General features: G+C 43.6%; 1 protein-coding gene across 2 annotated transcripts in view; it reads left to right on the top strand.

Annotated features, from left to right (window-relative positions):
* Positions 1 to 16,100, top strand: part of IGF2BP3 (insulin like growth factor 2 mRNA binding protein 3) — a 130,974-nt gene that overhangs the window by 103,904 nt on the left and 10,970 nt on the right. For both annotated transcript variants that reach the window (XM_049781453.1, XM_049781452.1), the window contains one exon: positions 242 to 367. In XM_049781453.1, the coding sequence (XP_049637410.1) occupies positions 242 to 367 (126 nt within the window). The remainder of the gene's footprint in view (positions 1 to 241; positions 368 to 16,100) is intronic.

Raw genomic sequence — 16,100 nt, 5'->3', positions numbered from 1 at the left:
GCGGTGTTTGCCTTGCAAGCAGCCGATCCAGGACCTAAGGTGGTTGGTTCAAATCCCAGTGTCCCATATGGTCCCCCGTGCCTGCCAGGAGCTATTTCTGAGCAGACAGCTAGGAGTAACCCCTGAGCACCACCAGCTGTGGCCCAAAAAAAAAAAAAAAAAGTCACAATATGAATGTCACTTTGAAAAGTTCACTTCAGCTTGATTTTGTAAAATGAAAGGGGCCTTTTTCTCATTGCAGCTTCAAGCACATTTAATTCCTGGACTAAATCTGAATGCCTTGGGTCTGTTTCCCCCCACTTCTGGGATGCCTCCTCCCACCTCAGGGCCTCCTTCAGCTATGACTCCTCCTTATCCACAGTTTGAGGTAAGAGAATATGCCTTGGCTTTCTGTATGCTGGAACAGAATGCAGTTGACTTCATTGTCCTTTAATAGCATGTCATCAAGTTTTCATTGGAAAACTTGAATGTGAGTGGCTGGAGCAATAGCACAGCTGTAAAGTGTTTGCATTGCATGCAGCCAACACAGGACGGACCCTGGTTCGAATCCTGGCATCCATATGGTCCCCTGAGCCTGCCAGGAGCAACTTCTGCGCACAGAGTCAAGGGTAACCCCTGAGTGCTTCTGAGTATGATCCTTCCACCAAAAAAAAAAAAAAAGAAAGAAAGAAAGAAAAGAAAAGAAAAGAAAAGAAAAGAAAAGAAAAGAAAAGAAAAGAAAAAGAACTTCAGTGTGAAATCTGGTCCCCCGTGTGATATAACTAATTTAGGGCCAGTACTGTCTTTTCAGTTGCTGTCAATGGAACTTCCTTTTGCTGCCCTTTTGTAGTGAATGTCTTGTTTCTTTTGAAGATTTTGGATGGTAAGGTTGACTTTGGGGAGGGTGGAAGTTAGTTACTTTTAAGTGTTGAATGAAATTTTCTTCACCTGGAAATTAGCTGCTTTGAAAGACCAATGAAGATGGAACATATATCATGTTGAGTGTTTGATTTTGTTTGTTTGTTCCCTGGCAGAACATAATCCCATGAATATTGCTAGGTCTGGTTGCCCCAACTTCCCCCTCCCCCAAATAAGAGTATTAAATGTAACAAGAAAGATCAGTTTGGGGGCCGGGAAGGTGGCACTAGAGGTAAGGTGTCTGCCTTGCAAGCGCTAGCGTAGGAGGGACCATGGTTCGATCCCCCGGCATCCCATATGGTCCCCCCAAGCCAGGGGCGATTTCTGAGTGCTTAGCCAGGAGTAACCCCTGAGTGTCAATATAATAAACACAATATAATATAAAATTATATGTCCCTCAAGTTATGGCAGTGCAACTTGTGCCACTGAATTTCCAAACTACCAATTTTTTTTTCACTTTGCTTCAAATAAGTAGAAAAATAGTTTTTTGTTTTTTTTTTTTTTAAAAAAAGAAGAAAACCCTATCAAGGGTCAACCATTGCATTACTCATTATGTTTTTTTAGTCCTTAAATAATGATTTTTTAGGAGGGTCTGGAGGTTTGGGTCACATCTGGCGGTGCTCAGGGGTTACTCCTGGCTCTGCACTCAGAAATCACTCCTAGCAGGCTCTGGAGACCATATGGGATGCCGGGAATCGAACCTAGGTCCATCCTGGGTCAGCTGCATGCAAGGCAAACACCTTACCGCTGTATTGTCTCTCCAATTCCTAAAAAATGATTATTGTTGGGAGGCAGAGCTCTTTCCAGCTATGCTCGGAGGCCATGAGGCCATTCCTGGTGACTCACACCTCTAGGTGGGGCATCCACTGCAAGGACCAGTCATTGTGGTGCTGCTTAATTCTGCTTGTCAGAGACCATTTGTATGGGGGTCCTGGAGCCACACTCAGCAGTGCTAGGGGATTGTGCTATGCCAAGAATTCAACCAGGGTCAAGTGAGTGCCAAATATTGCCTCCCTCCAACTCTCTTGCCATCTGTCTGTCCCCATGACAACTTTTTCACCTGTAATTTTATATATATAAATATAAATATATATATAATTATAATATATACATATAATTATTCTCAAATCTCCATTTTAATAAGCCCCCTTTCTTTCTGGCATTTAAAGATCCACGAGAAGGCTGAAGAGATAGTGTTTGGTCCTGTACAGCTGAGCCTGTACCCCCTATGACCCCTCCAAGCACTGCCCAAAGTTTTCCCTTAGCACTGCTGGGTGTAGTCTCTAAGCAAAAGGAAAAACCCAGACTGGTGGTTTTGTAAGCTATCCCCTGGTTTTGGATTTGACTGACTTCTACATGATCGTGCTCTGGTGGTACCTTTTTGGGGGTGGGAAATTTTAGGGTGGCACATTGAAAACTGAATGATTTAAGTGTGTCTGGTATAAGTCGTGTTCATGTGATCTGACAATTCAGGTCTTGTGCTGAGCTCCCTCACTGCATAGATCCTTTCTCATGTGTTACTAAGATTGCATCGCCACTAGTACTTTGAGAATGTCTCTTGCTTCCCAAAAGCCTCTTAGCCAATGCATGCAATTGACATTTATCCAGCTTTTATTATTATTTTACTCTCTTTTTAAACATTTATAGGCAATTCTCCATAAAGTACAATCTCCCCACCCCTTTTTCTTAATAGAAGTATTTTTTGTTGTTTACATTAGAATCCCCAGAATAGTAAGGCTTTGGTGGTGATACCTGGCAACACCGTTTAGAAAACGTTGAGAATGACTCGGTGTAACGCCAAGGTCGACAACAGCTGCTTTGTTCCTTGAATAGTTAAGAATTTGGGCCCCAGTTTAGACTCCTATGAATCAAAATCTTAGCAGTGTACAGGGAAGCTTGGAAATGGAGTTTCGTATAGGGCATTGGTTGGGTTTTTGTTGTTTTGTTAATTGTTCATTTCCAAGATTGATCATTCTGCAAGGAATGTTTAGTAGTTCATGAAAGGTAGGCTTACATGCTAGAGTTATGGCTCCTGTCAAGACTAATGTTCGGTGGATGTTTGAAAGAAACATAGTTAGGTACTTGTTCATATGTGCCCTCTCACTAGCTTGTTGATGTCTTATTTTCTTCAAGTGTGGTAAATCACCCGTCATTAAATCTGCAAGCAGATAACAGGCCAAAAGCTGTCCATAGGATGCTGTTATATCTGTGCTCATGCTTCTAAATTTATTTTAGCTTGGTATTTGTATCAGAATTTAGTTTGGTTCTGTGAGGGTAGCGGGATGGTGTTAAATGAGTTTCCTTTTCCATGAGTTAAAAAGGAACCTGTTTAGAGCTGACGGGAGATCCATGATCCCATCTGGAATGGGGACTGTTTAGTTTGTAGCCATTGGGTCTGATTCCAGCTGCAAAGATGAGGGATCAGAACTGTGCAGCTGCTGCATTTAAGGACAGGGCTGAGGATGTCTTTCCACACATCCACGAAGTCATGTCAACTAGGGTGTAGGATTTGGCCTTAGCACCTGAGAGAGAAGCTGGGAACGGTCTGGATATACTACAGCAGGAGTCTCAAACTCGTGGCTCTCGGGCCGTTGGTGGCCCTCCGTACAACGTTTTGTGGCCCACAGCTGGCCTTCAAATATCGCAGTATTCGCGATTATTCGATTACCGAATAATCGCAATAAAAATCGCATAGTAAGAAAAAAATCGCATTAAACATTTGCATACCCTGAGCAGTTCCTTTTGGAGCATGCAAATATTTAATGCGATTTTTTTTTTGCGATTTTTTTTCTTACTAATGCGATTTTTTATTGCGAATATTCGGTAAGCAAAATGCCTTATGCGGCCCTGACTCACCCTGACCTTGCCTCTTGTGGCCCCCAGGTAAATTGAGTTTGAGACCCCTGTACTACAGGGATCGATGGTGGGGATCGCTGTTAGCGCATAGCTCCTAGCAGGCTCCCTTCTGCAGGGACCATACCATGCCTGCCTCTGCCTCTCTCCACCTCTTCCTCCCTTCCCCACCCCAGTTCCAAATTTATTCCAAAGGAGAGATTTCCATGTTCCAGATTCTTTTTTTTGAGGAGAATAGGGGGTTGGGCCACACTGCAAAGCTCAGGGATTTCTCCTGACTCTGTGCTCAGGAATCACTCTTGGCAGTGCTTGGGGGATCATCTAGGATGCCAGGAGTCAAACCCAGGTCAGCCTTGTGCAAGGCAAGTGCCCTACCTGCTGTGCACCATTCCCCCAGATTAGATTCTATTCTTTTTTTTGGGGGGGGTCACACCCGGCAGCGCTCAGGGGCTACTCCTGGCTTATGCTCAGAAATCGCCCCCAGCAGGCTCCGGGGACCCTATGGGATGTTGGGATTCAAACCACTGTCCTTCTGCATGCAAGGCATATGCCCTATCACTGTGCTATCTCTCCGGCCCCTAGATTCTATCCTTTATTTGGATGGGGGGGAAGGTCACACCCAGCAGCGCTCAGGGATTACTCCTGGCTCTGTGCTCAGAAATCGCCCCTGGCAGGCACAGGGAACCATATGGGATGCCAGGATTTGAACCCCCATCCTTCTGGATGTAAGGCAAACGCCCTACCTCCAAGCTATCTCTCTGGCCCCTAGATTCTATTCTTTTTTTTTTTTTTTTTTGGTTTTTTTTTTTTTGGTTTTTTGGGCCATACCCGGCAGTGCTCAGGGGTTACTCCTGGCTGTCTGCTCAGAAATAGCTCCTGGCAGGCACAGGGGACCATATGGGACACCGGGATTCGAACCAACCACCTTAGGTCCTGGATCGGCTGCTTGCAAGGCAAACGCAGCTGTGCTATCTCTCCGGGCCCTATTCTTAAAGATTATTTTTGGGGCTGGAGCAATGGCACAGCGGTAGAGCATTTGCCTTGCACGCAGCTGACCTAGGATGGAACCTTTAGCATCCCAATTGGTCCCTGAAGCCAGGAGCAATTTCTGAGCACAGAGCCAGGAGTAACCCCTGAGTGTCACCGGGTGTGCCCCCACCCCAAAAAAAAAGATTATTTTTTTTTACCTAAATAAAAGAAAACCATTTTCATAGTCTTGTAATATCTCTGGACACCCATTAGCTTCTTGCAAATAGCTTTGATTTCTGATCTCATGTTTTAAGTTTCGTTTTAATGTATAATTTCAGTGGAGGGGATGGCTTAGTGGCAATAGGCTTTTCTCACCACCTATTATTATTAGAGTTCTTTTTCTAGGCACTAATCATTACCACTTATCTATTAAGTGGAAGAGAAGTACTCACTTAGTACTCACTACTCCCTGAAGCATAAACCAGCTATTGTTTTGAAAGGCAGGAGTTACATTTTGGCTTTCCATTGCTTATATTCCTTTTATTTTCTTTTGGTTTCATTTTCCTTCTCGCCTCAAGTATTGTAGGTCTGTGATGACATTTTTGAAAACTGGGTTAAGGATGAAAGGTTGGCAGCACTCTGGGGAGGGCCTGGCATCTGTAGCCGTTGCTGAACCAGGCTCAGAGATGTCAGGTTGCAAGATGGTCTCTTCCTTCTTCATGCCATGTGCATCAGTGGCACTTCGCTGCTCCGTTCAGCTCTAACTGGCAAGGGGTAGGATTGGAAGACAGTGCTTCAAAGAATCTGCTTGTAGTACTGCTTCCTTTTTTAGAGTGGTTTCATTTCTTTTTTTCTACTCATGTTTTCTCACTTCTGCTCTGTATTATGAAAGTAGAATTGATGTATCTTATCTTGTTTTTGAATAAATCCATGCCCCTGTTCCAGTCTAAAACTCCATCCATCCACATACAGCATACTTTCCTTCCTGGAACCTGCTGGGATGATTAACCAGTAGAGCCAGAGTTGGTTCTTCCCTCAGACAAAAAGTCTCCAGTTCCTACATTGCAGCTGGCTCATGTAGTATTTAGTCGGCAGACTTCCAGCTTATATGTGACAGGAAATGCTCCTTTCAGAAATGCTCAAACAGGGCCCACAGAGACCTAAAAGGGCTAAAAGGGCTAGAATGCATGCTTTGCATGCAGGAGACCCCAGCAATTAACTGGGAGTGGCCCTGCATGGCTGGGTGTGTCCCCAAGCACAGGGGGATCTCAGGATGCTCCAAACAGCAGGGAAGAGGCTCTTGGCAACTAGCAAGCAGGCAAGAGCTGGAGTTGGCGCAGCACACAGCGCCCATCACAGAATGGCATTGGCAGACTGTATCTGGGTTGGCAGAGGCAGCTCAAGGGCTGTTGTCTTCACAGTATTTTTTTTTTTTACTTCAATAATTTTTTTAATTGATTTGATTTTTTAAATAGAGTCACTGTGAAAGTACAAAGTTCTTCCTCTTTGTTTAGAAGTTGGTGTGTTTGTTTGGGGCCGGTGAGGTAGCGCTAGAGGTAAGATGTCTGCCTTGCAAGCGCTAGCCAAGGAAGGACCAAGGTTCTATTCCCTGGCTTCCCATATGCCCCCCCCCCCCAAGCCAGGGTCGATTTCTGAGCGCATAGCCAGGAGTAGTAACCCCTGAGCATCAAACGGGTGTGGCCCGAAAAAACAAAAAAAGAAAAAGAAGTTCGTTTGTTTGTTGGTCTGTATTGTCCTGAGTTTTTGTTTCTATATCCCACCATTGCCTTCTGGCCTTAAGGGTTTCTTGGACAGGTCTGCTGTAAATCTTAAGGATGCTCCTTAAGGGATGTTTTGATCTTACTGCTTTTAGTATTCTATCCTTGTTTGTAAGATTCGTCACTGTGACTAGGATGTGTCTTGAAGTGCTTTTCTTTAGGTCTCTTTTAGCTAGAACTCTTAGGGCATGCAGGATTTAGTTGCATGCAGTATTTAGCTCTGAAAATTTCTCTGCAGTGATGTCCTTGACTGTTGATTCTTCCTGGGGATTTTCTTCCTGGGTCTCTGGGGCTATTATGATTCTGTTGTTTCTGTTGATTTTATCAAAGACTTCTATATTCATTTGTTCTCATTCTTTGAGTTCATATCTTTTACTACATTTTTCAGTGCTGTTATTTCAGTTTGGAATTTTCTGATTTCTGTCTTCATATTCTCTTGATTCTTATTTGTGGTCTGTTCAACTCTATCTATGCTTTCTTTGAGTTCTAGGAACATCCTCCATATTTCTCTAAATTCCTTATCTGGAGAGGCTAAGTAGAACTAGGTGGTTGGCACTTTTTGGATCATCAGAGCTGCCATCTTCATTCTCTATGTCTGGTGTTGGCCTGCACTGCTTCCCCATTGCTATGCTTGTAGTGTGGTATTTTCTTTTTTTTCTTTTTTTTTTTTTTTTTTTTTTTTTTTTGGTTTTTGGTTTTTGGGTCCACCCGGCAGTGCTCAGGGGTTATTCCTGGCTCCATGCTCAGAAATTGCTCCTGGCAGGCACAGGGGACCATATGGGATGCCGGGATTTGAACCGATGACCTTCTGCATAAAAGGCAAATGCCTTACCTCCATGCTATCTCTCCGGCCCCGTAGTGTGGTATTTTCTATGTGATGTGCTGGGATTTGTTGGCTATGTGCCACAAATCAGAGTGGCTCTGTTCCTGTGGCCCCACCCTTTGTGGGCGGAGACAGCCTTCCTTTGCTGGAGAGTCCTCAGGACATTTTCTCTGCTGAGCCTTCAGGATCTCTTCTGGGCGGGGTGATTATGTCCACCTCATGGATCAGAGCAGAGGCCTTTTTACAAGGTTATTCCTGATTCGGTTTCAGGTATTCAGTGTTTCAGCACTGCTTGCTTCGCCAGAGCCCACTTCCCTTCACCAATGCCACCTTTCCTCCCATTTGCCTCCCACCAGTCTGCTTATACAAGAGAAACTTGTTTTTCTGTTTAATTATAATTTTTTGCACATTAGAGTCTTCTTCAAAGTGTTCAGAACAATACCTTAGTCCTAAAATTTCTGGCTTTCTGCTTATGAAAGAGGCAAAAATAAGTGAGCACTTTATATTGTTAACAGTCTGAGCTACTTTAACATACTTTTTGAAAAAGGATTTTATGAGTTAGAAGAGATTTATTTGTTGATTTATTTATTTTGGTTTTTGGCCACTCCCGGCAAAACTCAGGGTTACTCCTTGCTCTGAGCTCAGAATCACTTCTGGTAGACTTGAGGGACCTATGGGATGCTGGGGATCTAAACTAGGTCCAAAACTGGATCGGCCTCATGACAGGCAAACACCCTACCCAGTGTGCTATGGTCCCTAAGGGGTGTCTTTCATTAGGTAACAATTTCATGGAGTTTTGGTTCTACTTCTTAGACTTTTTCTTTTTGTTTCTGTGTTTTGTTGTTGTTGTGGTGGTGGTTTGTTGTGTCATACTCAGGGCTCTGCACTCAGGAATTATTTCTGGTGGTTCTTAGGGGACCATATGGGATGCTGGGGATTGAACCCAAGTCAGGCACATGCAAGGCAAGCAGCCTACTTGCTGAATTCTCTAGTCCCCTGCTTAGAATTTCTTAATGTGGATGCAGCCCTATTGTCAGTAAAGAAAATGACTCCTTGCACGTTTAAGAGTCTCTGGTTACTTAGTTATGGGGAGAAACTTTGCACTTTTATTTTAAAAGAGAAAAGACTTCAATATTCTGTTCAGGTCGCAGAGTTGGGTAAACTTAATTTCAGTTCCAGACCAAAATCCATTAAAACAAAATAAAACAAAACCCCCAGGAGTATCTATTTTACAAGCTAAAGGGAAACACTGGCATCCTTCCAGGTTCCTGGAGGCTGGTCTTGGCTGGCATGCATATCTCCGTGCTTTTGTGATATCTTGGATTTTTGTTCCCCACAAATTGTAAATATACTTAACCTTACTGTTTGCTCACTCCTGTATCTCCTCACGATAGATGATTAAGAATTACTCATTGGCAGACTCACCAGTTAAGCAAACTTTCAGTTGAGGAGCTTTTGTTTCTTCTATTATTTTAAGCTATTGCAGAATCTGCCAAGAAGTCCAAAGGAGGTCTTGCCTTTAGGCATCTGGCCAGATTCCAGTGGGAAGCAGCTTGTGTCCCATGAATATCTTTCACCTCTGAGAAGGTGGGGAAAAAATTCAGGACATTGATGCTGAGCATTAACCTAAATGTGCAGAATGTGTAATAAGAAAGCACAATTCTGAGAGTTGTTTTTTTTTTTTTCAAACTTGATCACAAGAGGGGCCAGAGAGATAGCACAGGGGTAGGGCAATTTGCCTTGCACATGGCCGATCCAGGACGGATGGTTAGATTCCCAGCATCTCATATGGTCCCTCGAGCCTGCCAGGAGCAATTTCTGAGGGCAGAGCCAGGACTAACCCCTGAGCATCGCCAGGTGTGACCCAATTCCCCCAGATTGACTCTTATAACTGACATAAAAATTTGTACCACAAGGGGGGAGCAGTTGTACTAGCATTACGGGGGTAAGGAAAGAGCTGTGGATGTATGCTGGGAACAGGGGTGGTGGGAGGACAGCACTGGTGGTGTTGCCATTCATTGTCACTATGTGCCTCAACTATTACTGTGAAAGAATTGTAATTCAGTTCGACCACAATTTTAAAAAAATTTGTACCAGGGCCAGAGAGATAACATGGAGGTAGGGCAGTTGCCTTGCATGCAGGACAGTGGTTCATATCCCGGCATCCCATGTGGTCAGTCCCCCGAGCCTGCCAGGAGCAATTTCAGAGCATAGAGCCAGGAGGAACCCCTGAGCGCTGCCGGGTGTGACACACCCCCAACACACACACACACACACTGTGTACCAGAGAGCCAGATTCTCTCCACACACACACACACACACACACACACACACACACACACACACACACACACACACACTGTGTACCAGAGAGCCAGATTCTCTCCACACACACACACACACACACACACACACACACACACACACACACACACACACACACACACACACACACACACACACACACACACACACTGTGTACCAGAGAGCCAGATTCTCTCCCTACCCAACCTCCCAGTGGTGCACATGCATGGTGTGAACTCTATGCCTGAGCCACATTCCAGGCCTTTTTTAATTAGCAGGTAAAGGACAGGTTGGGCTCCGTAACATTTTCAGAAGAAAACTTCATTGAAAGTTTTCTGATCCTAAAAATGCATCGTACATTGAGAAGTGGAGCAAAGGGCATTGGAAGATGTTCAAAAATGTCTTCACTGAGCTCCAAGCATCTGATGAGTCAACTTTTTACAGAGGTGCCAAGCCAGGAGACCTCACTGCCTGTTTGTGTGGGAATTGGGCGTTGCCTCAGTACTTCACTAAATGCCCTCCAGACCCTGCTCTTCCTCCTGGAACATTCTGTTTCTTCTGTTTTCACCTTGTTTTCACTGAGCACAGATTGAGTTTCTGCACTCACACTGAGCCGTTATGTGCTGGCCCCTTCTTTCTGTGATTTGTTTTGGCCCTCTTTAATAACTACCATTCCTTTCTCACCCAATTTAAATGTATTCTTGCTATTTCTACTCACTTCCCATCAAGATTATTGAAAATCTTTCATCACCTGTGAGTAGGAATTTGTTTTCACTCAGCTTTGACTTCAGCATATGGTTTCTTCTCCCCTAGTGGCCATCTGCGGGGTCTCCCAGACTGTCCTTAGGCCCTGCACCTAGTGCTGTGCTCTGAGGACTGTGCCTTGAGAAGTTGCTCCCCAAACCCCATCTGGGGGAAGTAGTTTTTATTTAGCACGTGATCTTTTTTTCTTTCACAGACCTAATAAATCATGGCAGCTAATTTTTATTTATTTTTAATACACTACGAAACAGTACCAAATTTGTGTAATAGCAGCATTTTTTTTGGTTGGGGTATTTTGGGTCACACCTGGCAGCACTCAGAAGTTGCCCTGGCAGACTCCGGGGACCATATGGAATGCTGGGATTCGAACCACTGTCCATCCTGGTTCAGCTACATGCAAGGCAAATGCCCTACCACTGTGTTATCTCTCCAGCCCAGCATTTTTGGCTTCATTTTCTCATTTGACTATTCATGTCCCTCTGCTCTTATTTCTTCACCTCCTTTGTTTTATATTTCTGGATCATGTGTATTTTGTAAGCAGTGTAAAATCTTTCTGGACGTCATCCAGAAAACAAATCACAGTCATGGTGTAACAGAATGAGACGAATCTGAATGAATTTCATTACATTTTTATTGTTGGATGTTGTTTTTGTTTTGTTTTCTTTAAAGGTGAATGTCATATTCTCTGTATTACTCTTTTAGCCCCTACATTACATTTTTTTAAATGCAGATTCTTTATTTTCTTGAACTTGGCAAAGATTGACATCAATTTTTATATGAGAGCCAGAATGACAAAACATTAACATTGAGTAGAGTTTAAGGTCATCATGCATTTATTTTGTTAAGAATTGCGAGGGCCGGAGAGATACCATGGAGGTAAGGCGTTTACCTTTCATGCAGAAGGTCATCGGTTCGAATCCCGGCATCCCATATGGTCCCCTGTGCCTGCCAGGGGCGGTTTCTGAGCATAGAGCCAGGAGTTACCCCTGAGCACTGCTGGGTGTGACCCAAAAACAAAAAAAAAAAAAGAATTGTGATAGTTGGGGCTGGAGAGATAGCATGGAGGTAGGGTGTTTGCCTTGCATGTGGAAGGACAGGGGTTCGAATGTCAGTATCCCATATGGTCCCCTGAGCCTGTCAGGTGCGATTTCTGAGTGTAGAGCCAATAGTAACCCCTGAGCGCTGCCGGGTGTGACCCAAAAACCAACCACCACCCCCCCAAAAGAAAAAAAAAAAAAGAATTGTGATACTGGGTCGGAGCTATAGCGCATTAGTTTGCCTTTCACACATTTGATTTAGGACAGACCTTGATTCAATCACAGGCATCCCATATGGTCCTCCAAGCCAGGAGCAACTCCTGAGCATCAGCAGGTGTGGCCCAAAAGAAGAATGGCAATAGAGGGCTGGAGAGATAATACAGGGTTGAGCCTTGACTTGTACACTGTGTGTCTCTGGCACTGCTCATGATCTCCCGAAACTATCAGGAGTGATTCCAGAGCATAGGTCGGTGTGGCCCAACCTCTTTCCACCTACAAAATATTTGCAATGTACATCATATTAGCAAATGCCAAGAAATAAGTAATCTATAAAGAATATATGATGTCTATTGGCATTAAAATTCAATGAAAACAGAGTTCAAGTTTTTCTTCTGGGAAATACACCTGGTAATGTATTAGGGGTTGGTAAGCATGTGATAGAGATCAAACTCAGGGCTACATGCACACTTTTGCACACTCGGCATGTACTCTACTATATGAACTCCTTTAACTCCAAAAGTTCTTTAGCAATTTTCTGTAACATTTCCTAAAGAGGTATGGAAGAGGCTCAGTGCTAAAGTTTCTGCCTTGCAAACATAAGGTCCTCGCTTTGATTCCCAGTGTTGCCACATGAAAAGTAATTGTCCTGCCAATGTTACTGTTGGTTTCTGGTAGCCCAGGATCCTGGTACCACAAACAATTTCTGGCTCTTATTTATTTGTTGTGCTGCAACCAAGAGTGTCCATAATACCCCTAGTCATCACAATATCATCATTAGTAGGGAAGGTGTATTTAAATTTTTTCTTCCTAAATAGTTCTTTGAATTGAAATTCAGGTAGTAATTTTTGTTTCGTTTTGTTTAGGGGTCATACTCTATGATGCTTCGGATTTACTCCTGGCTCTGTGCTGAGACATTTTTCCTGCAGACCATATGGGATGCAGGGGATAAAAACCAGGTTGGGCTGTGCAAGGCAAATGCCCTCCCTACTGTCTACTATCAGTCCAGCCCCTTATGTAGTTAAGAACTCTTATAGGAATATGAGGCCACGTGGTGGGGGTTATGGTAAGGGAATTAGAAGACCAGATTTTGAATTTCTTTTTAGGAGACTGGATTTTAGAATTATATATTGCCCCCCCCCTTTTTTTTTTAAGTGAATATCCAAGGTTTTAACATTTTAGTTTTTGGTTTGGGAGCAATACCAGCCGTGCTCAGGAATCACTCCTGGTGATGCTTTGGACTATCTTGACCCAAAATGCCCGGTTTGAGAAAAATTATTTTTTCCTTAATTCATTTATTGTCCATAAGATAAAGTTATTCAGTTTGAGGCTCTGGGTGTATCAGCCACATTTTATGCTCTGATGCATAATCTGTAGATTATGTTTAAAGATGTGACGATGGGGCCAGCGAGGTGGCGCTAGAGGTAAGGTGTCTGCCTTGCAAGCGCTAACCAAGGAAGGACTGCGGTTCGATCCCCTGGTGTCCCATATGGTCCCCCCAACCCAGGGACGATTTCTGAGCACTTAGGCAAGAGTAACCCCTGAGCATCAAACGGGTACACACACACACACACACACACACACACACACACAGCCATGTAGTCATCAACCAGAGTGAAGTAATAGGGATGCCCTGGGGTAGGGTGTTGCTGAAAATTTTGTTGTGGTTTGTTGCTTTTTAAAATCTCATAGTGGGGGGCCGGGCGGTGGCGCTAAAGGTAAGGTGCCTGCCTTGCCTGCGCTAGCCTTGGATGGACCGTGGTTCGATCCCCCGGTGTTCCATATGGTCCCCCAAGCCAGGAGCAACTTCTGAGCACATAGCCAGGAGTAACCCCTGAGCGTTACTGGGTGTGGCCCAAAAACCAAAAAAAAAAAAAAAAAAAAAAAAATCTCATAGTGGGAAAACTGTTCCAGTTTCAGGTCCGTTCATTCTTTTCCTTTTTTTTCTTTCCAAACATTTTTTTCAGTTTTAAACTATAGTATTTGCAAAACTGTTAATGGCAAGATTTCATGCATAAAACATTCCAACCTCCAAAGTGTCTACTTCCCTCCACCACTGTCTCAGTGTCCATCCCCATCACACTTGCCTCTTGCAGCAAACACCTTGCTGAAGACTAGTTTCTATGGCTAATGGCTTTTTCTGTTGCCTAATATTTCTTTTTCTCCTGCATATGAGTGAGATCATTCTGTGTCTGTCCTCCCTCTGACTCATTTCACTCAGCATAATGCCCTCTAGATTTACCCACATTGGAACTGCATGGACTTCACCTTTTCTTTTAGCCAAGTATTCCACTTTGTCTGGATACCATTGTTTCTTTATCCAGTCATCTGTTTGGGTGCACTCGAGTTCTTCCCAGGTTTTAGCCATTGTGAACAGTGCTGCAGTGAACATAAGGAGTTTAGATGCCCTTTCTTGGGCTCTTGGGGTAGATGCCAAGAAGTGGAGTTTTTGGAATATATAGAAGCTTAGTTCCTAGTTAATGTCTTTTATTGTCTCCCAAAAAGGCTGGATCAGCCAAGCATTCCCACTTTTTTGTTTTGTTTTGTTTTTGTTTTTGGGTCACACCTGGCAGTGCCTGAGGGATTACTCCTGGTTCTATGCTCAGAAATTGCCCCTTGTAGGCACAGGGGACCATATGGGATACCGGGATTCGAAACACCGTCCTTCTGCATGAAAGGCAAACGCCTTACCTCCATGCTATCTCTCCGGCCCAGCATTCCCACTTAATAGTGCATGAGGTTATCTTTCTCCACACATCTGTGCCAGCACTGATTGCTTTTGTTCTTTGTGATGTGTGCCAGTCTCTGTGGTATGAAATGTCTCTTTCTTCTCTTGATCTCCATTTCCCTGATAAGTGATGCAGATAAAGTTTTCATAGACCCTTCAAGTCACTTGTATGCCTTCTTTGAGGAAGTTTGTGTTCCTCTGTTTACCCCTATTTATTAATGGAATCAGTCGTTTCTTCTCTTGTAAGGTTCTACCAGTGCTTTTAGAAGGGCTTGAAGTATTGTGAGTTTACAACAGTTGCATCAGCTGTGAGGTAGAAAGACCATGGTGATGTACAGTGCATCAAACAAGAAACCTAAAATCTGACCTTAGAGATTTCTATGTACTTCTCTTCTATCAGAGTTGTCATCCTGAACCTGAATTTTAATTTTAACTTCCCAGGAAGATCCCAAGATCCTTTAGGAACATATCTTTTTTTTTTTTTTTCGGGCCACACCCATTTGATGCTCAGGGGTTACTCCTGGCTAAGCGCTCAGAAATTGCCCCTGGCTTGGGGGGACCATATGGGATGCCAGGGGATCGAACCTCGAGATCCTTCCTTGGCTAGCGCTTGCAAGGCAGACACCTTACCTCTAGCGCCACCTCGCCGGCCCCAGGTTAACGCACTTTCACTGTCTCATATAGAGCTTTTGTTTAAAACTATTTAATCACTGCTGTGACTTTTGGTTTATTAATATATACATATATATATATATTAACAAAAAAGTATTTAAAAAAATTTTTTTTTGTTTTTTTTTGGGTCACACTCGGCAGTGCTCAGGGGTTATTCTGGCTCTGCAATCAGAAATCACTCCCAGCAGGCTCGGGAGACCATATGGGATGCCAGGATTTGAACCAGCGACCTTCCGCATGCAAGGCAAATGCCTTACCGCTGTGTTATCTCTCCAGCCCCTAAAATTATTTTTTTGTTTTATTTGCTGATGTAAAAAAATTAGGTAAATGTGTTTCACCAGCTGTGGACCCATATATTGTAAATATACTTAGGCCTCACAGGCTGGTTGTTTCCAGCCGTCTCACATTGCATCATTTGTTTTAGAATATTGTTTTTCTTGTATTCCTTGTCTAAAAACTATGTGTGTCTTATGGTCAAGTACATTTTTATAGAGCAAAAAATACGGTTTATATTATCAATCCACATTTCCTAGTGGAATGTCTTTGCCTGTCCTGTTTTAAGGACTCATGTTTTCATGTGGATTTTTGTTATTCTTTTTGCTTGGTTTGGATTTTTGTTCTGGGCCACACCTGGCAGGCTCAGGGGACCATATGGGATGCTGAGGATCAAACCTGATAGACTGTGCGCAAAACAAATGCCATATCCACTGCTATTGCTTAGATCCCTTCAGTCTGTTTTTGTTTTGGGCTATAATCAGTGATGGTCATGGGGTGCTCAGGAGACTTTACTGAATGCCGGGGTGAAAACTGAGTCCCACCCACATGGCAAGTGCCTCACCTGCTACACTATCTCTCCTAACTAAGGAGTTATTCTTTAAAATGTTTCCTAATTTGGAGGCCAGGAAGATATTTCAATGGCCCAAGTGCACACTTTGCATTATAGAAACTCCAAATTCAATTCCCAGTACAGCAGAGTGCAGCCTCTAACAATTGAAATTCCAGTTTTCCTATGTGTAAAGTACATAGGGAAGAGGGAGATGGAAGCAATAAAGAATGATATG

Source organism: Suncus etruscus, chromosome 10 (genome assembly GCF_024139225.1).
Source record: "Suncus etruscus isolate mSunEtr1 chromosome 10, mSunEtr1.pri.cur, whole genome shotgun sequence".
Taxonomy (NCBI): domain Eukaryota; kingdom Metazoa; phylum Chordata; class Mammalia; order Eulipotyphla; family Soricidae; genus Suncus; species Suncus etruscus.
This window is presented reverse-complemented; position numbering and strand designations above follow the sequence as displayed.